The following is a 23,041-nucleotide window of genomic DNA, read 5'->3' as shown; positions in this document are numbered from 1 at the left end:
GGAATCTGGCTGAGGAATGCAGCGTTTCCCGGGAGGCCTGGAGAGCAACAGAGACGCACAGATGGCCCCACAGTCCAGGGCACAGGCTGAAGGAGGCTGCAGCCTGCAAGGTGCCGGGGCAGGAGGCAGCCCAAGCCCCTGCCAGGGGGACAGCAGCTGGCCACAAGTGCTCACCTCAGCAACAATCTGATTCTCATCATGGCAGTGGAAGTAGAGAGGGAGCAGGCTCTGGCGCACGTGGGACTTGAGGGCCTTTCTTCCCTCTTCTGTTAATAAGTCCAGCATCTCTTGAAAGACAGCAAAACGGGGTGGACATGGGGTCAGGTGGACATGGACATGGGGTGGACACAAGGTGGACATGGAGTGGAGATGGAGATGATGGAGATGATGGAGAAGAAGATGGAGATGGAGTGGACATGGGGTGGACATGGAGTGGAGATGGACATGAACATGGGATGGACATGGAGATGGACACCAGGTGGGTGTGGAGATGGACATGGGGTGGACACCAGGTGGACTTTGGGTGGGTGTGCAGTGGGTGTGTGGTGGACATGGGGTGGACATGGAATGGAGATGCAGTGGAGATGGAGATGGACATGGAGATGGACACGGGGTGGACACCAGGTGGATTTGGGGTGGACATGAAGTGGACATGGGGGGAATGCGGAGATGGACACGGGGTGGGCATGGGGTCAGGTGGACATGAACACGGGATGGACATGGAGATGGACACCAGGTGGGTGTGGAGATGGACATGGAGTGGATTTGGGGTGGACACCAGGTGGATACAAGGTGGACACGGGTGGACATGAGGTGGACATGGGGTGGATTTGGAGTGGAGATGGAGGTGGACACAGAGTGGACATGGAGATGGACATGGAGTGGATACCAGGTGGGTGTGGAGATGGACATGGGGTGGACACAAGGTGGACATGGGGTGGACACCAGGTGGGCACAGGGTGAACATAGAGTGGATTTGGGGTGGGCACCAGGTGGGTGTGGAGATGGACATGGAGATGGACATGGAGATGGACATGGAGATGGACATGGAGTGGACTACAGGTGGACAGAGGGTGGACATGGGGTGGACACGGGGATGGACATGGGGTGGATATGGGGTGGGTGTGGAGATGGACATAGAGTGGACACAGGGTGGACATGGAGGTGGACATGAGGTGGGTGTGGAGATGAACATGGAGATGGACGTGGGGTGGGCACCAGGTGGGTGTGGAGATGGACATGAGGTGGACACGGGGATGGACATGAGGTGGATTTGGGGTGGGCGTGGAGATGGACGCAAGGTGGACAGGGGGTGGACATGGAGATGGACATGGATGGATGCACAGACACAGGTTGGACACACGGACAGTGTGGATGGACACAGGATGGATACAGGATGGACATAGGATGGACGGACGGACACAGGATGGACACAGGACAGTGTGGATGGACACAGGATGGACAGACGGACACAGGATGGACATATGGACACATGGACAGTGTGGATGGACACAGGATGGGCACACGACCACATGGATGAACACTTGGATGGCCACAGGGACACAGGACAGTGTGGATGGACACACTGATGGACACACGGACAGTGTGGACGGACAGACGGCTGGCCCGTACCACATGACCTGCGCGCCCTCCTCGGACACCTCGGCCTCCAGCACCACGCGCTCGCCCACCACCACCTGCTGGTCCTCAGGGCCCTTCATGATGGTCACCGGCGGCTCTGCGGGACAGACGGACAGGTGAGGGACAGACACACGGACAGGTGAGGGACGGACACACAGACAGGTGAGGGACGGACACACGGACAGGTGAGGGACAGACACACGGACAGGTGAGGGTCACAGGTGAGAGGGGACAACAGCGGACAGGTGAGGGGACACCACCCTGTGGTTCTTGAGGCCCTTCACGATGGTCACTGATGGCTCTGGGACAGACGGACACACGGACAGGTGAGGGACAGACACACGGACAGGCGAGGGACGGACACACGGACAGGCGAGGGACGGACACACGGACAGGTGAGGGGACACCACCCTCTGGTTCTTGAGGCCCTTCACGATGGTCACTGGTGGCTCTGGGACAGACACACGGACAGGTGAGGGACGGACACACGGACAGGTGAGGGGACAGCGGACAGGTGAGGGGACAGGTGAGGTGACACCACCCTCTGGTTCTTGAGGCCCTTCACGATGGTCACTGGTGGCTCTGGGACAGATGGACACACGGACAGGTGAGGGGACAGACGAGGGGACACCACCTGCTGGTCCTCAGGGCCCTTCCCAATGGTCACCGGTGCCCCCAGGTGCCCACTCAGGTACCCCCCAGGTGCCCCCAGGTGCCTCCGTGGGCACCTCCAAGACCCCCAAAACCCCTCCCAGATGCCCTCAGGTGCCCACAGGTGCCTCAAACCCCCTCCAGGTGCCCCCAGAACCCCCCCAAAACCCCCCAGGTGCCCCCAGAACCTCCATGGGCACCTCTAAGACCCCCAAAACCCCACCCAGGTGCCCCCAGGACTCCCCAAAACCTCCACAGGTGCCCTCAAACTCCACCTAGGTGCCCCAGGTGCCCCCCAGCTACCCAGGTGTGCCCCCCAGGTGCCCCTCAGGCACCTCAAACCCTCCCCAGGTACCTCCATGGGCACCTCCAAGACCTCCAAAACCCCACCCAGGTACCCAGTTGTGCCCCCCAGGTCCCTCCAGGTGTCCCCCAGGTACCCCAGGTGCCCCCAGACAACCTCCAAAACCCCACCCAGGTACCCAGGTGTGACCCCCAGGTACCCAGGTGTGCTCCCCACGTGCCCCCAGGTACCCCCCAGGTACCCAGGTGTGCCCCCAGGTGCCCTCCCAGGTACCCAGGTGTGCCCCCCAGGTGCCCCCAGGTACCCCCCAGGTACCCAGGTGTGCCCCCCAGGTGCCCCCAGGTACCTCAGGTACCCCAGGTGCCCCCCAGGTACCCAGGTGCCCCCAAACACCCCCCAAAACCCCACCCAGGTACCCCAGGTGTGCCCCCCAGGTGCCCCCCAGGTACCCAGGTGCGCCCCCCAGGTGCCCCCTGGGTGCCCCCGTGCCCACCTTTGACGAAGACCTCGGTGAAGCTCTTCTCGTCGTTGACCCGGCACTCGTAGGCGGCGTCATCGGCCAGCGAGCACTTGTTGATGGTGAGGATGCGCTTGAGGCCCACGTTCTCAAACACGTACCTGGCAACGGGCACACCTGGGCACACCTGGGCACACACCTGGGGGCACCTGAGACCCTCCCTGGTGCACCTGGGCACACACCTGGGGGCACCTGGGGGCACCTGAGAACCTCCCTGGTACACCTGGGGGCACCTAGGGACACACCTGCGCACACCTGGGCACACACCTGGGCACACCTGGATGCACCTGAACACACCTGTGCCCACCTGGCGATCTCTGTGGACAGCTAGGGACACCTGAGGGGCACCTGGGCACACCTTGGACACACCTGGGGTCACCTGTGCCCACCTGGGGCACACCTGGATGCACCTGGACACACCTGGGGATGCCTGGACCCACCTGGAACTGTCTGGGGAAACCTGAGGGATACCTGGGCACACCTGGGCATGCCTAGAGGCACACCTGGGGGGCACCTGTGCCACACCTGTACCCACCTGGACACACCTGGGCACACATGGGGACACCGGGGCAGTTCCTGGGGACACCTGTGCAATACCTGGGCATACCTGTGACCACCTGTGCCCACCTGGGCACACCTGGACACACCTATGCCATACCTGGGGCACCCCTGTGCCCACTTGGGGAGTTTCTGGGAACACCTGTGCAATACCTGGGCATACCTGTGCTCACCTGAGGGCACTCCTTTGTGTCCACCTGGAAACACCTCTGCCACACCTGAGGACACACCTGGGGGCACCTCTTCCCACCTGGGGGTTCCTGGGGACACCTGGAGCACACCTGGACACAATCCTGGGAGTGTCTGGGGACACCTGGGCACACCTGTGCCCACCTGGGGCACACCTGGGGGTACCTGGGGCACACCTGGGGCACACCTGGGCACTCCTGGGCACACCTGTGCCTACCTGGGGGTACCTGGGGACACACCTGTGCCCACCTGGACACACCTATGCCATACCTGGGGTACACCTGGACACCCCTGAGGGCCACCTGTGCCCACCTGGGGCACACCTGGGGACACCTGAGGGACACCTGAGAACACCTGTGTCTACCTGTGCCCACCTGGACATACCTGGGGACACCTGTACCCACCTGAGCCACATCTGAGCACACCTGGGGGTACCTGTGCCCACCTGTGCCCACCTGGAGCACACTTGGGGCACACCTGGACACACCTGGGGGTACCTGGGGACACCTGGGGCACACCTGTGCCCACCTGGACACACCTGGAGCACACCTGGACACACCTGTGCCCACCTGGAGCACACTTGGGGCACACCTGGACACACCTGGGGGTACCTGGGACACACCTGGGGCACACCTGTGCCCACCTGTGCCCAGCTGGCACTCACTTGTTGCTGGGCTTGATGAGCTGCCCGTTCTTGTACCACTTGAGGGGCAGGTCGGGGTTGCTGAGCTCCACCATCAGCCGGATCTTGTTGCCTTTGTCCACCTGGTAGGCGGGGTCCAGCTTCCGGATGAAGGCTGGGGGGGACAGGTGAGACCAGGTGACCCCAAAATTCCACCTGGAAACCTCAAAAAACCACCCGGGATCCCCAAAATTCTACCTGGAAACCCCAAAGAACCAACTAGAAATCCCAAAATTCCACCTGAGAACACTCAAAAACCACCTAGGAACCCCAAAATTCCACCTGGAAACCCCAAAGAACCACCTGAGAACCCCAAAGAACCACCTGAGAACCTCCAAAAACCCAAAATCCACAAGGAAATCCCAAAGATCATCTGGATGAAGGTTGGAGGTGGACAAGTGAGGTCAGGTGACCCCAAAAATCACCTGGGAACCTCAAAAAAACACCTGGGAACCCCAAAATTCCACCTGAGAACCTCAAAGAACAACCCAGGAACCCCAAAATTCCACCTGTGAACCCCAAAAAAAACAACTACAAATCCCGAAATTCCACCTGAGAACACTCAAAAACCACCTGGGAACCCCAAAATTCCACCTGTGAACCCCAAAATTCCACCTGAGAACCCCAAAGAACCACCTGAGAACCTCAAAGAACCACCCAGGAACCCCCAAAAATCCAAAATCCCAAAGGTTCCTCAGGGGTCCAGCTACCGGATGAAGGCTGGGGGGGACAGGTGAGATCAGGTGACCCCAAAAAACCACCTGGAAACCTCAAAAAACCACCTGGGAACCCCAAAATTCCACCTGGGAACCCCAAAGAACCACCCAGGAACCCCAAAATTCCACCTCAGAACCCCAAAAAACCAACTAGAAATCCCAAAATTCCACCTGGGAACCTCAAAGAACCACCAAGGAACCTCAAGGAACCACCTGAGAACCTCCAAAAATCCAAAATCCTGAAGGTTCCTCAGGGGTCCAGCTTCCGGATGAAGGCTGGGGGGGACAGGTGAGACCAGGTGACCCCAAAAAACCACCCGGGAACCTCAAAAACCATCCGGGAACCCCAAAATTCCACCTGGAAACCCCAAAATTCCACCTGGGAACCCCAAAATTCCACCTGGGAACCCCAAAGAACAACCCAGGAACCCCAAAATTCCACCTGGGAACCCCAAAAAACCAACAAGAAATCCCAAAATTCCACCTGAGAACCCTCGAAAACCACCCGGGAACCCCAAAATTCCACCTGGAAACCTCAAAAAACCACCTGGGAACCCCAAAGAACCACCTGAGAACCTCAAAGAACCACCCAGGAACCCCAAAATTCCACCTGGGAACCCCAAAATTCCACCTGAGAACCTCAAAGAACCACCCAGGAACCCCTAAAAATCACTGAAAATTTCTCCAATTTTCTCCAAAATTTCCATAAATTTCCATAAAATTTCCCCAAAATCCCCCTAATCCTCCCCAAACCCCCACCTTCGCTCTTCTTGGGCTCCACCTTGATCTTCTTGAGGTTCTCCCATCCTCCAAATCCCCCTTAGATCCCTCAAAAATCACCCAAAATGTCTCCAATTTTCTCTGAAATTTTCATAAATTTCCATAAATTTCCATAAATTTCCCCAAAATCCACCAAATCCTCCCCAAACTCCCACCTTCGCTCTTCTTGGGCTCCACCTTGATCTTCTTGAGGCGCTTCAGCCTCCCCTGTCCTCCAAACCTCCAAAATCCCCCAAAATTCCTTCAAAAATCGTCCAAAATGCTCCAAAATTCTCAAAAATTTCCATAAAATTTCCATAAATTTCCATAAATTTCCCCAAAATCCTCGGAATCCTCCCCAAACTCCCACCTTCGCTCTTCTTGGGCTCCACCTTGCTCTTGAGGTTCTTGAGCTCCTTTCACCCTCGAAATCCCCCCAAAATCCTCAAAAATCACCCAAAATTCTCCAGTTTTCTCCGAAATTTCCATAAAATTTCCACAAATTTCCATAAATTTCCCCAAAATCCTCGGAATCCTCCCCAAACCCCCACCTTCGCTCTTCTTGGGCTCCACCTTGATCTTCTTGAGGCGCTTCAGCCTCCCTCAAATCCCCCTTAGATCCCTCCAAAATCTCCCAAAATTCCTTCAAAATTCTCCAATTTTCTCCAGAATTTCCACAAAATTTCCATAAAATTTCCATATATTTCCATAAATTTCCATAAATTTCCCAAAATCCCCCGAATCCTCCCCAAACCCCCACCTTCGCTCTTCTTGGGCTCCACCTCGATCTTCTTGAGGCGCTTCAGCCTCCACCAAATCCCATCAAAATTCCCCCAAAATTTCTCAAATTTTCTCCGAAATTTCCATAAAATTTCCATAAATTTCCGGTTACCATGGGAACGGCGCGGAGGGAGGGATACTGAGTTTCCATGGCGACAGCAGCGCGGGGGGAGGAAGCTCAACCGTGGGAACAGCGGTGGGGGTGTTGAGCAGTTCCCATGGTAACGGGAACAGCGGCGAGGGAGAGGTGGATATTGGGGGAACGGCGGTTGCCATGGGAATGGGAGGTTTTTATGGCAATGGGAACAGCGAGGAGAGCGAGAATTCCCCCCCTCCCACCGGAAAAATGGGATCGAGGTGAAGGGACCCCAAAATGGGACCCCCCCACAAAAAATTGGCGTCCCAGGGGTGCGAAACCCCAAAAATTTGGGTTCCCAAGGGAGCGACACCCCCCCAAGTAAAAGAACCCCCCCCAAAAACCTGAGGTCCACCCCTCTGGAAAGAGACCCTGGAGTGCGACCCGCCCCTAAAATTTTGGGGACCCCCCCAAAGTTTGGGTTCCCAAGGGTGCGACCCCTCCCAAACATTTGGGAATTTAGGGATGCCTGCAAAAAAAAGAACCCAAAGGTGAGACCCCCTCCCAAAAATGGGGCTCCCCCAAAATTTGGGGACCCTTCCCTAAAAAAGACGACCTTGGAGTGCAACCATCGCAGCCAAAATTTGGGGTCCCAAAGGCGTGACCCCCACCCCCCCGCCCCGGCCAAAAAAGGGACCATCCCACAAAATATTTGGACTATCCCAAAATTGGGATCCCAAGGGTGCAAGCTCCCCCAGAATTTGGGGACCCCCTCCCAAAATTGGGGTCCTAAGGGCCTGACCCCGTCCCCCAAAAAATTGAGACACCCCCAAAAAAGGGTCCAAAATGGAACAAACCTGGGGGTCCCTCCCTGTGTGATTTTGGGAGGGACCAAGCAGGACCCCCCAAATTCCCACAGAATCCACTGCAAGGATTTGCTTTGGCCGCGGCAGCATTAAGGAATCCAAGCACCCCAGGGATTTTTTTTGGTAATTTTTCTCACATTTTCCCCTTTTTTACTCACGTTTCCCACCCTTTTCCCCTCAAGCTTCCAAACATTTTTCTTCTCACACCTCCCGCCCTTCTGTCCCTTCACATTTCCCATCATTTTTGGCCTCATGTTATTTGCATTTTTTCCCTTTATCTTTTACACCCATTTTTCCTCCTGTTTCCTGTCTTTTTTCCCCCTCATGTTTCATTCGCTTTTCTCCCCTCACGTTTTTCACCCTTTTTCCCCTCATGTTTCCTGCTTTTTTCTCCACCCACATTTTCCATCTTTTCTCCCCTTGTTTCATACCTTTTCTTCTTCTCATTTCCCATCCTTTTCATTCAAGTTTACCATCCTTTTTGCCTTCAATTTGGTGCGTTTTCTCCCCTCACGTTTCCCCCATTTTCTCCCCTCACGTTTCCCGCTCTTTTCTCCCCTCGCAGTTTCCTTCTTTTTCTCCCTTCACATTTCCCACCATTTCTCCCCTTTTGTTTCATACCTTTTCTTCCTCTCATTTCCCATCCTTTTCACTTGAATTTACTGTCCTTTTTGCCTTCCAATTCCCACTTTTTCCCCTCAGATTTCCTGCCCTTTTGGCCCCTCACGATCCCCACCATTTTGTCCCCTCACGTTTCCCGCTCTTTTCTCCCCTCATGTTTTCCACCCTTTCCCCCCCTCATGTTTCCCTTTTGTCCCCTTCTGTTTTGTACCTTTCCGTCCTTTAATTTCTGTCATTAAGCGAGTCCTTTTCACTCCAATTTACTTTCCTTTTTGCCTTCCATTTCCCACCTTTCTTTCCCCTCACATTTCCCCCCCTCCTTTTCTCCCCTCACGTTTCCCGCTCTTTTTCCCCTCATGGCTCCTTCCCCTTTCTCCCCCCATTTTCCCCACCATTTCTCTCCTTCTGTTTCATATCTTTTCTTCCTCTCATTTTCTGCCCTTTTCACTCAAGTTTACTGTCCTTTTCGCCTTCCAATTCTCATTTTTTCCCCTCAGATTTCCTGCCCTTTGGCCCCTCGTGATCCCCACCATTTTGTCCCCTCACGTTTCCTGCTCTTTTCTCCCCTCACGTTTCCTTCCTTCATTCCTTCACATTTTCCACCCCTTTCTCCCTCACATTTCCTACCTTTTCTCCCCTTCTGTTTCCTATCTTTCCTTCCTTTCATTTCCCTCCTTTTCACTCCAGTTTACTTTCCTTTTTGAATTCCATTTCCCACCTTTTTTCCCCCTCATGTTTTCACCCCCTTTTTCTCCCCTCACATTTCCCCCCCTTTTTCCCCTCATGTTTCTCACAATTTCTCCTCTTCTGTTTCATGCCTTTTCTTCCTCTCATTTCCAAAGTTTATTGTCCTTTTTGCCTTCAATTTCCCCCCTTTTCTCCCCTCACATTTCCCGCCCTTTTCTCCCCTCACATCCCCCCCCCACCTTTTCCCCTCACATTTTCTTCCATTTTCTCCCCCTGATGTTTCCTGCCCTTTTTGCCCCTCATGTTTCCCACCATTTCTCCCCTTCTGTTTCATATCTTTTCTTTCTCTCATTTCCCATCCTTTTCACTAAAGTTTAACCTCCTTTTCACCTTTGTTTTCCAGCCTTTTTCTCCCCTCACGTTCCCCACCATTTTGTCCCTCACATTTCCCACCCTTTCCTTCTCACTTTTCCCACCCATAATTCTCACTTTTTCCCCACCAAGTTCCTCTGCACCTTTATGGTGCACTCATTATCAATTCTGCAGTCAATTTAAGTAAGCTCGGTATTTCATTTAAAAAGATTATATATATATCAAACTACTACATATAATAGAACAACAACGTTTATTAGATTAATAACATAGTATATGTTCCTAATGTCTATATTCCTAATGTCTATATTCCTAATAATGTCTATATTCCTAATGTCTATATTCCTAATGTTTCTATTTTCGTAAAATTCGTAATATCTATTAATAATATCTATATGTTACTAGTATATTGATGTTAGTAACATATATAATCTATCTATCTTGTTTACTTATCTAAATTGTCTATCTAAACTAATAATAGATGTAGGGGGTTCAGAGTGGTCTGTGGCTGGGCTTGGATCTAACCACACCAACTCCTCCCCGAGGATTTCAGAGATCCAGAGATTCCAGAATCCGAGGATTCTTCTCTGTGGCCTGCAGCATTTTCAGAATATTTCAGATATTTCAGGTTCTGTGACACCAGCAGATGCGTCGGGGTCATGTGGCCACACCAGCTCTTCTTGCCTTCCTGCCCAAAGATGAACTTGGCTGAGGCCATCCAGAGGCATAAATCAGCTTTTTGTGTCTTGAGCGCCTTGAAAAGATGTTCCAGCAGCTTCCTCAGGACTAGAATCTGGATCTCTGCCCTCACTTTGACCGGTCGTGGCTGTGCCTTTGAGAGGGACCTTCAAACGCCAGGGCATTCTTCGCTTGATGATGACGACGACGATGATGATGACGATGACGACGACGAGGACGATGACGACGATGACGATGATGACAACGATGACGACGACGATGATGATGATGATAGCAGCAGGGCTGAACAATATGTGCTGGAGAGCCAGCCCTATCTGCTGAGCCCTCAGGCCTCGATGCGAGAGGCGGCCCTCAGATTCTTAGGTGAGTCCCAGTCCCCAGGATCCCTTTTGTGCCTTCCCTGCCATCACAGGTGGCTTTGGCGGCCATCTTGCCTTGTTCCACCCCCGGGCTGCTGAGGGGAGGGCAGGGCGGCCATGTTGGTGAGGAGCAGGGGCTGATGGAGCTTTGTGCCCAGGGCTGGCTGCACGACGCCTGGCAGGGCGGAATGAGGCGACCATGGATGCGCTTCTCACCGGTGAGTGAGTGGGGAGCCTTGGGGGATTATTATGAGGGGAATAAAGGGAAATGTGAGGGGATAAAAGGGTGGGAAATGTGAGGGGAGAAAATGGCGGGAAACGTGAGGGGAAAAAGAGGGAAAGAAACATGAGGGGAGAAAAGGGCAGGAAAGGTGAGGGGAGAAAATGGTGGGGAACATGAGGGGAGAAAAGGGAGGGAAAAGTGAGGGAAAAAAAGGCAGGAATGTGAGGGAGAAAAGGGAAAGGTGAGGGGAGAAAAGGGTAGAAAAACTGAGGGCAGGAAATGTGAGGGGAGAATAGGGAGGGAAACGCTTCCACAAGGCCTCATCTGGGCTCCATTTTTGTTGTAGAACTTGGATTAATGGAAACACGAGAGAAGGATCCCTCCATTGCTGCATTGGCAGCTCAGACCGGCCTGATCCTCACCGCTCTGAAGGATCGGCGCAAATCGGGATTGTACCTGCGTGGGCTGCAAGGCCCAGAATCCATCCCAGGAGAGCCCAGAGAAGCAGGACCTGCTTCCAGTGCTGCTCCCAGGGCCCCTCTGTGGTGTCAGACTCAGCCTTACCGCATCAAACAGTTTCCAGAGTCTCTCCACGGCCTTCAGAGCCATGCTGCTGGCCTCTTTCTTCTTCAGCTGCCCCAGAACATTGCGGAAGGTGTCCAGAGCCATCACTGAAATGTCCCAGGACCAATTTCCCAGGAATTTCAGCATCTCGGGCAGGAGGCTTTTCATTTTCTTGGCCTGTGTACAAGAGAGTTTCCATTCTGTGAGAATTTCAGCTCTCAAAACAGCCAGCAGGCCACATCATGGCAGGCAGGGCGTTCAGAGCACCATCCCCAAGCCACCATATTCTCTGAGACCTCAGAGTCCAGGTGCCACATTCTGCCCCTGATAGATGCCTGCTCACCATATCGTCACTCTCCGACAGAGTCTCCAGAGCCCTGAGGACCAGAGGGACCATTTCCTTCTTTGGAGACTTCACAAGTCTCATGTTCTTGTAGAGTGGCCTCACTCTTTTCTCCAGCACATCACCGTAGGTCAGCATCTGGAAAAAAAGAAGCAGAGAGTTGGCAGGGCTCCCCTGGCACGGCTGAGGGCAAGGCCACGTGGGCTTTCCCTGAGGACTCACAGCTAAGAAAGTGAGGCACGACTTCTGCTGCCCAGTCAAGATGTCATCCTGCCAGTCCTGGATTTGGACTTGCAGCTCCTTCACAACCTTCTCCAGAGTTTCACGCACGGAGAACATGGCCTTCCACAGGCTGACATTGTCACTGCAAGGCAGAGCGCTGTCAACATGGCTGCGCAGCCTGGGCTTGGGTCTGGCAGCCATAACCTCCCCACAGGAAAAAAGCCCTCCAGGTGGGTCAGGGCCAGTACCTGAAAATTGGTGTGGCCTCCAGAGCTGTGGGGACGACCTTGTCAGTCCACTTATCGGCCAGGAAGATAACGAGGGAGTGAAAGTTGTTAGCAGTTGCGGTGTTTTCCTCGTTGTAGTACTGAAAGATGTGTCTCACCACCTTTGGCACCTGCAGGGAACACAGGTTAGGGTGCTGCTGCTGCTGCATCTTGGGCTGCCCTGCCCATCCCTTTAAGGAAATTCAGATAAAATAGGCCACCACACCAGGCACAGATGGCAAAAAGGTGTCTGAGGACAGCACTCCCATACTTCATGTGCATGGGGACAACACTCTATCGGCGTTTTATGGGGCCACATTTTGCATGTGTGGGGAACTACAGAGGCTGTTCTTTCAGACGCTGCTGCTGGAAGCTTCCACCACGTGCCCTACAGGTCCACAACACCTCCCAGCCAGGCCCCAAACCACAAACACACACAAGCCCAGAGGCACATCTGCAACATCCAACAGGCAATGCAGGAGCAGCCTCACTGGCTCCCCTGGGCAGCTCAGCATCAGCACAGCAGCACTTCCCAGGACAAGCAAACCACGCACTGGCTGTGAGCACTGAGTGCCCCAAGCAAGATGTGCCTCAGCTGGGCCCTTCTGCTCAGACCTTCCTCCAGATCTGAACAGAGGTTAATTCCAGATCTGAACAGAGGTTTGGAATCAGCACCCTGGGCAAAATACCAGGGAAAAGCACAAACAGCAACAACAGCAAGAGCAGGTGAGGCAGATCTTGCTAAGCTGCCTCAAGGTGGCTTCAGGAGGGGAATGGAGGCAGGAACCTGGCAGGGCTCAAAGACAAAGCAATCCCACCACAGGTCACTTACATCCATCAGCCACATCTCAGGGGTATTCATGACCTCCTCCAGAAATGCCACAGGCCCATCCTTGTTCTTGATGTTGAAGCGTCCCAAAATCTCGATGGCCTCAAGGACGACTCCCATCCTCTCATCCGGCCCAAGGTATCTCCCAAAGGCCTGGGGCAGGAAGGAAGGGAGCAGAGGTCAGTGCCAGCCAGTGCCATTTTACCTCCTCACATTTCCCCCACTTTTCTCCCCTTACATTCCTATCCTTTAATCCCCTTTTCCCACCCTTCCCCCCCTCACGCTTCCCTCCATTTTCTCCCCTCACGTTTCCCTCCCTTTTCTACCCTCATGTTTCCTTTCCTTTTCTCCCCTCACATTTCTCCCACTTTTCCCCCTCACTTTTCCCACCATTTTTCTCTTGTGTTTCCCACCCTTTTTCTCCCCTCACGTTTCCCGCCCTTTCCTCACATTTTTACCCACAATTCCTCACAATTCTCATTTCACCAGGGACGTCCCCGTTGATTCCGTGCCCTTTTTCACACACAAATCCCCCCGCTGATACCACAGGTGAGAGTCCCACAAGGTGGGATGGCTCCATACCTCAACTTTCCAGGCGTTGGATGCATTCACCCAGGAGGTGATCTCAGGTTCCCAATCTTCTGGGGGCTGGACATAACTCTCTGGGTTGTCACCTAAAAAGAAGTGATGGTGGCACCCACACCAAGAACAAGGGGCCATCACAAGGCCAAGGAGGACAAATAGGTTTAAGTGGGGAATGCAGCCCACCACAGCTTATCTTACTTTTCTGCTCAGAGAGGAACGCCATCAGGGTGCTGAGAATCTCCACCACCGTTGACATGCTTTCATTTGGCTTGAACAGCATGAAAAACAGATTGCCCAGCAGCTTGCCCAGGACTGGGATCTGGATCTGGGCTCTGGGAGCCTCTTCCTCATCCTCATCTTCATCATCCTGAGGAAGAGGAGCAGAAGGGTTGAGGTGAGGTCTGAGGGCAGTTCTGGGGCTGTGGCTGTGCCAGGACACAGGGATGGAGGGTGAGCAGTCCATACCTCCTTGGGGGCAGTGTCAGTCAGCATATGGCAGAGTGCCTTAATCCTGTCGATGGCTCTCTCCTGCACTTCTGCCCTGTCAGACAGCAGGTATTCCAGCAGAACCTGCAAACACAGCAAATGCAGGTGAGAAGAAAAAGAAAAAGTTCTTCCTCCCTTGAGAAAGAACTTTTGCTGATAAGCTGTTAAATATCAGTGCGTGACTGATAAGAACTGTAACATCCCATTGGGAGATGCTCCGCCCAGAGGGAGGAGCCAAGCATTTATAATCCAGTTTATCAATCCATTTATAATCCAATTTATAATTTTTATAATCTAAAACAGCAGCACGGCTTTCTCCACTGGATTCCCCAGAAAAAACTGCAGCTGCTTCTTCTTCCAATAGATCTTCAGAAGAAGAACACTGTAATTCTGCAGAATACTGTAATTATGTTTCCTTTTCTACAAGAACACAGAACCCTGCTCCAACAGAACCACACCTGACACTTCAGGTAGACTGCAATCACAATTCCAATTAGATTGCTGCCAACATAAAGTGTCAGGTTGAGTTCTGACTTTGCTGTCTCTGTTGTTCTAGAGACCAGCATTGTTTATTTCATCCTTTTTTATTTATTTATTTCAGAGCCCCTTAATTTAAAATTCATAGAAATTCAGAAAGGTAAAGGAAGTTTGCATTCTCCATATCAGGAGAAGCTTAGCAGGCTCCTGTCTTTCCAAACCAAGACACAAGCAACTTAATTAAAAACTAAAAATTTAAATTAATTTAAAATTAATTTTAAATAATTTAATTTAAATTAAATTAAATTAAATCCCTTTAATTTAAAATTTATAGCAATTCAGAAAAGGAAAGAAAGTTTGCATTCTCCATTTCAGGAGAAGCTTAGCAGGCTCCTGTCTTTCCAAACCAAGACACATGCAACTTAATTGAAAATTTAAAATTTTAATTAATTAATTATTACTAAATTATTTAATAATAAATAAAATTTATATTAATCTATATATATAATATAAATAAATTATAATGTATTATATATATTATATTATATTATATTATAAAAATATATATAAATATATACTATATTAGATATATATTATATATATCATATATATAATATATAATATATATTATATATAATTATATATAACATTATTATATTATAATATATTATATTATTATAATATATGTATATACTATAATATAATTTATTATATTATGTAAATATGTATATTTAAATATATAAATATTATATATATTTAATTAAATTTAAAATTTATAGCAATTCAGAAAAGTAAAGTTTACATTCTCCATTTCAGGAGAAGCTTAGAAGACTCCTGTCTTTCCAAACCAAGACACAAGCAATTTAATTAAAACTTTAAAATTTAAATTAATTAATAAGTAAATAAATTATTTATTAACAATAAATAAGTTTTATATTATTTCATAACTTTTAATATTTAAATTATAAATTAATATAATTTATATAGAATATAAATAATGTATAGTATATAATATATTTTATATTATATAAATATATATAAATATATATAATATATAATTACACATAATATAATATAACAGAATATAACATAACATAACATAACAACATATTATATTATATTATATTATATTATATTATATTATATTATATTATATCATATTTTATTATATTATAGATATCTTTTATATATTGTTATATATAAATATATATTATATATAAATATAATATATAGTATTTTATAATAATGTATAATATTATAATATATAACATTATATAATTATATAATTATTATATATTATAATAATATAATATAATATAATATAATATAATATAATATAATATAATATAATATAATATAATATAATATAATATAATATAATATAATATAATATAATATAATATAATATAGTATAATATAGTATAATATAGTATAGTATAATATAATATTATATAATATAGTTAATATTATAATTAATAATAATTAATTGATAATTAAATAATAAATAATTAATAATAATTACCAACTTAATTAAAATTCAAAATTTAAATTAATTTAAAATTAATTTAAAATTAATTTAAATTTAATTTAAGATTAATATTAAATTAAAATAAATTTAATTTAATTTAATTTAATTTAATTAATTTAATTTAATCCTCTTAATTTAAAATTTTTAGCAATTCAAAGAAGTAAAGCCTCCAGCAAATCGTGCAGGGAGGCTCCTTCCCCCTTCCCCCCTCAGTGCTGACCTCCAGCATGTCCTGCATCATCTCGCTGCGCTTGGCGCCAGGAGTGTTGAGCATCATCACCTGCAGCATGGTGTCCATGGTGAGCAGGGCCTGCAAGGGGGGCACAGAGCAACGGTCACGATTCCGCTGTCCCTCACAGCACCAGGACTCTGATCTGACCCCAAAATGTGAGGAAATGCCACGGGAACGGGCAGTGCTGGAACCCAGCAAGGGATGAGGAAATGAGGGTGGAAAGCTGAGACTGAATCTGCAGCCCAGTAGGCCTGGAAGCTTCTCAAGTGCTCCCAAAACTCACCCGAGTGCAGAGGTTTTCTTGCTCCTCCGGCATTTCCGCGCTTGGACGAAGGAAAAAGACGCTGTTGAAGCAGAGTCTTAAAACCTTTTTGATGTCCAGCAGTGCCCCGATGGTGCTGCCAAAAGAGAGAGGCCTGGTTGGAGCAGCACCTCAAGGTCTCCTGCAGCACCACTAAAGGTGCTGCGTTTTTCAATTCCCATTGAAAAATGGGAATTGTGAGGGGAAAAAAGAGTGGGGAAAGTGAGAGGAAAAAAGGAGGGAAGGGAAGGGAAGGGAAGGGAAGGGAAGGGAAGGGAAGGGAAGGGAAGGGAAGGGAAGGGAAGGGAAGGGAAGGGAAGGGAAGGGAAGGGAAGGGAAGGGAAGGGAAGGGAAGGGAAGGGAAGGGAAGGGAAAGGCCTGAAGGCCTTTGGGCCTTTACCTCAGTCCAGCAAAGGCAAGCATGGCAAGGCGCCGCAGGCGATTGCGAATCTCATCCTTGGGCTCCAGGTTCAGCATGGTCTGCAGAGCACAGCTGGGTTGGAACATGGCAGCTGCCAGCACCCAGTGCCACCAGAGCCATGCCCTGCCCTCACAGGGTAACGAGGGTCCCTGCCCCCTCACCTCAATCAAGTCCACCAGGTTGTATTTATTGGAGAACTCAGTCAGGTCCTCAGAGAAATCATGGACAATGGATTCTCTGCACAGGTTGGAGATGTTGTGCAGGAACTCCTCCTTCTGCTCCTCCTCCTGGAACTGGGGGGACAGTGACAACGGATCAGCATGAGGACACCTAGGGCCTTGAGAGAGCAGAGCCAACCACCATCAAACATGGATATACCTTGCTAGGATCGGTGGCAAAATCATAGATGAACTCCACGGAGTGGCGAGCATAAGTAGGAATCCAGCAATCATCTAACAAAGAGGGAGAGAAGGGAGAAATTCAGGGAGTGCTGTGACAGCAGAGAGGAAGCAGCCGAAAATGGCTTCCGTTTGCTGTTAGGCCCCAGCCCTGCCCAATCCCTAAGGGCCCCTCACTCACTGAGTTGCTCCACCCTGGTCATCTCGATTGGCTCCGCTTCATATTTGCTCTTTTTAGAAACACGAGGCTTCTCCCAGCTCATGATGGGCAGGCTTGGAGAAGTCGCTTCCATTCTTCAGAAGAAGGGAGTTCTTCAGAGAATGGGATGTTAAGTGTAGTTGAGTGGAAATCGTATTACTTTAAAGGCAAGAGTGAGCTGTGCTCGCAGGTTTGTCACCCAGCTGGGCACTTGCGTCCGCTCTGGTCGATGTCCAGGTGGACACTGAGGGTTGAGAGTTGCTGTCCCACCAACAGCTCCTCCGTGGAACACGGGAGGTGTCGCCTAGCGTCCATTGTGACACCCCCAGTGTTCCAAACTGAACGTTCCACCTGTGGATCCCTCTTACATAACCTGTTACATAACGAACAATTTCTTATATATTATATATAGAATAAATTTCATTTATATTATATACAGAAATGTATATATTATATACATTTCTGTATATATTATATACAGAGATGAATATATTATATACAGAATCTTTTATATTATATACAGAATATACAGAATCATTTTATTTATAGAGAATAACTTATTAAAAAGCAGCAATGAAACAAAGAAACAGTCCTGAGCTGCCAAAACTTATGGATAGTAAAAAAGATCAAGGGCTGTGAGGGTGATGGACATGGAGACAGCCAGGAGTGGAAGACTTGAGGGGAAATGCTGATTTTGAGGGGGAAATATGAAAGGGAGAAAAAGGCAGGAGCAAAAAGGTGCGAAAGGTGAGAGGAAAAAATGTTGGGAAATATGAGGGGGAGAAAATGGTGGGAAGTGTGAGGGGAGAAAAGAGCAGGAAACGTGAGGGGAGGAAGGGATGGGAAACATGAGGGAAAAAGGGCAGGAAACATGAGGTAAAAAAATGGGAAATGTAAGGGGGAAAATTCTAGGAAAAGTGAGGGGAAAAAATGATAGGAAAAGTGAGGGGAGAAAAGAGTGGGAGACATGAGGATGGAAAGGGTGAGAAACATGAGGGGGGGAAAAGGCAGAAAATGTGAGGAGGTGAAAAATGGGAAATGTGGGGGAAAATAGGGTGGGAAAAGTGAGAGGAAAAAATGATGGGAAATGTAAGGGGAGGAAAGAGCAGGAAACATGAGGGGTGAAAATGGCAAAAAACTTGAGGGGAGAAAAGGCAGAAAATGTGAGGAAAATAAAGGGAAATGTGAGGAGAAATAGGGTGGGAAAAGTGAGAGGAAAAAATGTCAGGAAATGAGAGGGGAGAAAAGGGTGGGAAACTTGAGGGGAGAAAACAGTGGGAAATGTGAGGTAAAAAATGGAAAACGTGAGAGAAAAAAGGGTGGGAAATATGAGAGAAAAAATGATGGGAATTGTGAGGGGAGAAAAGAGTGAGAGACATGAGGGGGGAAAGGGTGAGAAACATGAGGGGGGAAAAAGGCAGAAAATGTGAGGAGGTAAAAAATGGGAAATGTGGGGGAAAATAGGGTGGGAAAAATGAGAGGAAAAATGGTAGGAAAGGTGAGAGGAAAAACTGGAAATGTGAACGGAGAAAAGAGCAGGAAATTTGAGGAGAGAAATGGGCAGGAAATGTGAGGGGAGAAAAGGGTGGGAAATGTGAGGGGAGAAAAGAGTGAGAGACATGAAGAGAAAAAAAGGCAGAAAATGCGAGGCAAAAAATGAGAAATGTGAGGGATAAAAGGGTGGGAAAAGTGAGAGTAAAAATATTAGGAAACATGAAAGGAGAAAAGGGCAGGAAAAGTGAGGGGAGAAAAGAGTGGGAGACATGAGGGGGGAAAGGGTGAGAAACATGAGGGGGGAAAAAGCCAGAAAATGTGAGGTAAAAAGGGGGAAATGTGGGGGAAAACGGGGTGGGAAAAATGAGAGGAAAAATGGTAGGAAAGGTGAGAGGAAAAAATGTGAGGAAATGAGAGAGAAGAAAAGAGCAGTAAACATGAGGGGAGAAAAGGGCGGGAAATGTGAGGGGCAAAAAGGAAAGGAAATGTGAGGGAGGGAAGAGTGGGAGACGTAAGGGGAGAAGTGCATGAAATATGATGAGAAAAAAGGTGGAAAATATGAGGTAAAAAATTGAAAATGTAAGAGAAAAAAAGGGTGGGAAACGCAAGGAAAAAATGGTGGGAAATGTGAGGGGAGTAAAGTGAGGGAAACGTGAGGGAAGGAAAAAGTATGAAACATGAGGGAGGAAAAGGCAGAAAATATGAGGTAAAAAATGGGAAATGTGGGGGAAAATAGGGTGGGAAAATGAGAGGAAAAATGGTAGGAAAGGTGAGAGGAAAAAATGTCAGGGAATGAGAGGGAAGAAAAGAGCAGTAAACATGAAGGGAGAAAAGGGCGGGAAATGTGAGGGGAGAAAAGGAAAGGAAATGTGAGGGAGGGAAGAGTGGGAGACGTGAGGGGAGAAGTGCGTGAAATATGATGGGAAAAAAGGTGGAAAATATGAGGTAAAAACTTGAAAATGTAAGAGAAAAAAGGGTGGGAAACAAGAGGAAAAAATGGTGGGAAATGTGAGGGGAGAAAAGTGAGGGAAACGTGAGGGGAGAAGGCTGTGAAATGTGAGAGGAAAAAAGGCAGAAAATGTGAAGAGGTAAAAAATGGGAAATGTGGAGGGAAATAGGGTGGGAAAAGTGAGAGAAAATTGTTAGGAAAGGTGAGGGGGAGAAAATGGTGGGAAATGTGAGGGGAGAAAAGTGGGGGAAACATGTGGGGAGAAGGCCATGAAACACGAGGAAGGAAAAGGCCGAAAATGTAAGGTAAAACATGGGATATGTGGGGGGAAATAGGGTGGGAAAGTGAGAGAAAAAAGGGTGGGAAATGTGAGGGGAGAAAAGAGTGGGAAATGTGAGGGGAGAAAAGAGTGAGAGACATGAAGAGAAAAAAAGGCAGAAAATGTGAGGCAAAAAATGAGAAAGGTGAGGGATAAAAGGGTGGGAAAAGTGAGAGAAAAAATGTTAGGAAACGTGAGGGGAGAAAAGGGCAGTAAAAGTGAGGGGAGAAAAGAGTGGGAGACATGAGGGGGGAAAGGGTGAGAAACATGAGGGGGGAAAAAGGCAGAAAATGTGAGGTAAAAAGGGGGAAATGTGGGGGAAAACGGGGTGGGAAAAATGAGAGGAAAAATGGTAGGAAAGGTGAGAGGAAAAAATGGAAATGAGAGGGTAGAAAAGAGCAGGAAATTTGAGGAGAGAAATGGGCAGAAAATGTGAGGGGAGAAAAGGAAAGGAAATGTGAGGGAGGGAAGAGTGGGAGACGTGAGGGGAGAAATGCATGAAATATGATGAGAAAAAAGGTGGAAAATATGAGGTAAAAACTTGAAAATGTAAGAGAAAAAAGGGTGGGGAACGAGAGGAAAAAATGGTGGGAAATGTGAGGGGAGAAAAGTGAGGGAAACGTGAGGGGAGAAGGCCGTGAAATGTGAGGGGAAAAAAAGGCAGAAAATGTGAGGAGGTAAAAAATGGGAAATGGGGGGGAAAACAGGGTGGGAAAAGTGAGAGGAAAAATGGTAGAAAAGGTGAGGGGGAGAAAAGGGTGGGAAATGTGAGGGGAGAAAAGAGCTGTAAACATGAGGGGGTAAAAAGGCAGAAAATGTGAGGTAAAAAATGCGAAATGTGGGGTGAAAAAGAGTGGGAAAAGTGAGAGGAAAATACGTCGGGAAACGTGAGGGGAAGAAAGAGCGTGAAACATGAGGGGGAAATGGTGGAAAACATGAGGTAAAAAATGAGAAATGTGAGGGGGAAAAGGGTGGAAAATTGTGAGGAAAAAATGGTGGTAAACATGAGGGGAAAATGGTGGGAAATGTGAGGGGAGAAAAAGGCAGGAAAAGTGAGATTTCAAATGGGAAACTAGAGGGGAAAATGAGTGGGAAAAGTGAGTAGAAAAAATGTCAGGAAACGTGAGGGGAGAAAAGGATGGGAAATGTGAGGGGACGAAAGGGCAGGAAGTGTGAGAGGGAAAAGGGCAAAAAATGTGATTGGTAAAGTGCAAAATATCAGGCGAAAATGGCGGGAAACGTGAGGGGACAAAAGAGTAGGAGATGTGAGGGGGGGAAGGGAGAAAAAAAATGAGAAAAAAGTCAGGAGATGTGAGGGGAGAAAAGGGAGGGAAACGTGAGGGAGAAAATGGGGGAAAATGTGAGGGAGAAAATGGGGGGAAATGTGAGGGGGAAATGGGGGAAAATGTGAGGGAGAAAATGGGGAAAATGTGAGGGGGAAATGGTAGGGAGAAAATGGGGGAAAATGTGAGGGGGAAATGGGAAGCATGAGGGGGAAAAGGGAAGGAAATGTGAGGGGGCAAAGGGAGGGAAATGTGAGGGCAGGAAAGGAGGGAAAGGCCTGATAAGCCAACCCCTGATAAACCAGCCCCTTGATAAACCAATCCCCTGATAAGCCAGCCCATTGATAAGCCAACCCCCTTGTTATGTTTGCCCAATTATCCCATCGTAAGAAAAAACCCAACAATATTTGAGACAGCAGCAATTTTTAATCGAATCGTTTAAAAAATATACATCGACAGTATAATTTGATTAAAAATAAGGGATAATTTGGTTCCAAAAGCAGTGCATAAGCGAAAGATAACCACGGGGTACGGAGTGCAGGGCTCTGGACCCTTTGCCACCTCACGTACGAGCTTGCCAAAGTCGCTGATGAAGGCCTCTCCTCTTCCTCTTCGTCCTTTAATTCACCTTAATTCACCTTTGGGTTACACACGCGCATCAAGCCGGTACAAGGGAAGCAAAAACTAACATATTACTGTATTTAAACATCAAAGCAAGAAAAGAGTGAGAAATGTGAGGGGAGAAAAGGGCCCAAAATACGAGGGGAATAAAGAGCAGGAAATGTGAGGGGGAAAAGAGTGGGAAATGTGAGAGGGGAGGAAAAAATGCAGGAAATGTGAGGGGAAAAAGGGGAAGAAATATGAGGGGAAAAGAGTGAGAAATATGAGGGGAGAAAAGGGAGGGAAATGTGAGGGGGGAGGAAAGGGTGGGAAACATGATGGGAGAAAAGGGCCCAAAATGTGAGAGGAATAAAAAGCAGGAACGGTGAAGGAAAAAAGTGGGAAACATGAGGGGGAAAAGGGTAAAAAATGTGAGGGGAATAAAGGGGGGAAAAGAGCGTGAAACATGAGGGAGAAATGTGATGGAAAAAGGAGGGAAATGTGAGGGGAGAAAGGCTGGAAAACATGAGGGGAATAAAGAGCAGGAAATGTGAGGGGCAAAAGAGTGGGGAATGTGAGGGGAGAAAAAAAGGGAAATGTGAGGGGAGAAAAGGGAGGGAAATGTGAGGGGAAATAAAGGGAAACATGAGGGAGAAAAGAGTGGGAAACCTGAGGTGAGGAGACAAAAATGGAGGGAAACATAAGGGGAGAAAAGGCAGCAAATGGAATGAAAAAGGGCCAGGAAACACCGAAAGAGAAGAAACCATGAAGTGGGAAAGGTGGGAAAAGCGCTCCCCGATTCCTCAGGTGCCCCCTCCCCAAAATGAAGCACAAAGACTCTGGGG

At 48.4% G+C, this 23,041-nt stretch overlaps 3 protein-coding genes and 1 long non-coding RNA gene across 4 annotated transcripts; 1 reads left to right on the top strand and 3 right to left on the bottom strand.

Annotated features, from left to right (window-relative positions):
• Window positions 1-320: 320 nt before the first annotated feature.
• LOC141726477 (myosin-binding protein C, fast-type-like) lies at window positions 321-6,948 on the bottom strand. Its single transcript, XM_074531383.1, has 6 exons — window positions 6,910-6,948; window positions 6,194-6,245; window positions 4,525-4,657; window positions 3,090-3,214; window positions 1,616-1,738; window positions 321-517 (listed from the first exon to the last, which is right to left on the bottom strand). The coding sequence occupies exons 1-6, from the start codon at window positions 6,946-6,948 to the stop codon at window positions 321-323; spliced, it is 669 nt and encodes a 222-aa protein (XP_074387484.1).
• A 3,439-nt stretch (window positions 6,949-10,387) lies between these two features.
• LOC141726494 (uncharacterized) lies at window positions 10,388-11,081 on the top strand. Its single transcript, XR_012577696.1, has 3 exons — window positions 10,388-10,481; window positions 10,636-10,695; window positions 11,047-11,081. It is a non-coding gene; the product is annotated as an uncharacterized LOC141726494 (long non-coding RNA).
• Window positions 11,082-11,101: 20 nt separating this feature from the next.
• LOC141726476 (uncharacterized) lies at window positions 11,102-12,030 on the bottom strand. Its single transcript, XM_074531382.1, has 4 exons — window positions 11,830-12,030; window positions 11,608-11,745; window positions 11,197-11,441; window positions 11,102-11,126 (listed from the first exon to the last, which is right to left on the bottom strand). The coding sequence occupies exons 1-4, from the start codon at window positions 12,028-12,030 to the stop codon at window positions 11,102-11,104; spliced, it is 609 nt and encodes a 202-aa protein (XP_074387483.1).
• Window positions 12,031-14,289: 2,259 nt separating this feature from the next.
• Window positions 14,290-17,700, bottom strand: LOC141726475 (uncharacterized). The gene is made up of 7 exons (XM_074531381.1): window positions 17,534-17,700; window positions 17,333-17,406; window positions 17,116-17,247; window positions 16,934-17,013; window positions 16,516-16,630; window positions 16,221-16,310; window positions 14,290-14,415 (listed from the first exon to the last, which is right to left on the bottom strand). The coding sequence occupies exons 1-7, from the start codon at window positions 17,643-17,645 to the stop codon at window positions 14,290-14,292; spliced, it is 729 nt and encodes a 242-aa protein (XP_074387482.1). The 5' UTR covers window positions 17,646-17,700.
• Window positions 17,701-23,041: the final 5,341 nt, after the last annotated feature.

Source organism: Zonotrichia albicollis, chromosome 35 (assembly GCF_047830755.1).
Source record: "Zonotrichia albicollis isolate bZonAlb1 chromosome 35, bZonAlb1.hap1, whole genome shotgun sequence".
NCBI lineage: Eukaryota > Metazoa > Chordata > Aves > Passeriformes > Passerellidae > Zonotrichia > Zonotrichia albicollis.
Note: the sequence above shows the minus strand (reverse complement) of the source record. Positions and strands in the feature narration are given on the sequence as shown.

Bases quoted from the DNA above. Each gene is read 5' to 3' on its own strand.
- LOC141726477 (XM_074531383.1), bottom strand. From the start codon at position 6,948: ATGGAAACTCAGTATCCCTCCCTCCGCGCCGTTCCCATG. The intron at 6,246-6,909 runs GTAACCGGAAAT...TTTGGAGGACAG, and splicing joins CCCTCCGCGCCGTTCCCATG to GGGAGGCTGAAGCGCCTCAA. The intron at 3,215-4,524 runs GTGAGTGCCAGC...GCCCGTTGCCAG, and splicing joins CTCATCAAGCCCAGCAACAA to GTACGTGTTTGAGAACGTGG.
- LOC141726476 (XM_074531382.1), bottom strand. From the start codon at position 12,030: ATGGCTGCCAGACCCAAGCCCAGGCTGCGCAGCCATGTTGACAGCGCT. The intron at 11,442-11,607 runs GTGAGCAGGCAT...TCTTGTACACAG, and splicing joins TGTCGGAGAGTGACGATATG to GCCAAGAAAATGAAAAGCCT. The intron at 11,127-11,196 runs GCTCTCCTGGGA...CCGATCCTTCAG, and splicing joins AGCAGGTCCTGCTTCTCTGG to AGCGGTGAGGATCAGGCCGG.
- LOC141726475 (XM_074531381.1), bottom strand. From the start codon at position 17,645: ATGGAAGCGACTTCTCCAAGCCTGCCCATCATGAGCTGGGAGAAGCCT. The intron at 17,248-17,332 runs GTATATCCATGT...CTGTCCCCCCAG, and splicing joins TTGCCACCGATCCTAGCAAG to TTCCAGGAGGAGGAGCAGAA. The intron at 16,631-16,933 runs GTAAAGGCCCAA...CTCTTTTGGCAG, and splicing joins CTTGCCTTTGCTGGACTGAG to CACCATCGGGGCACTGCTGG.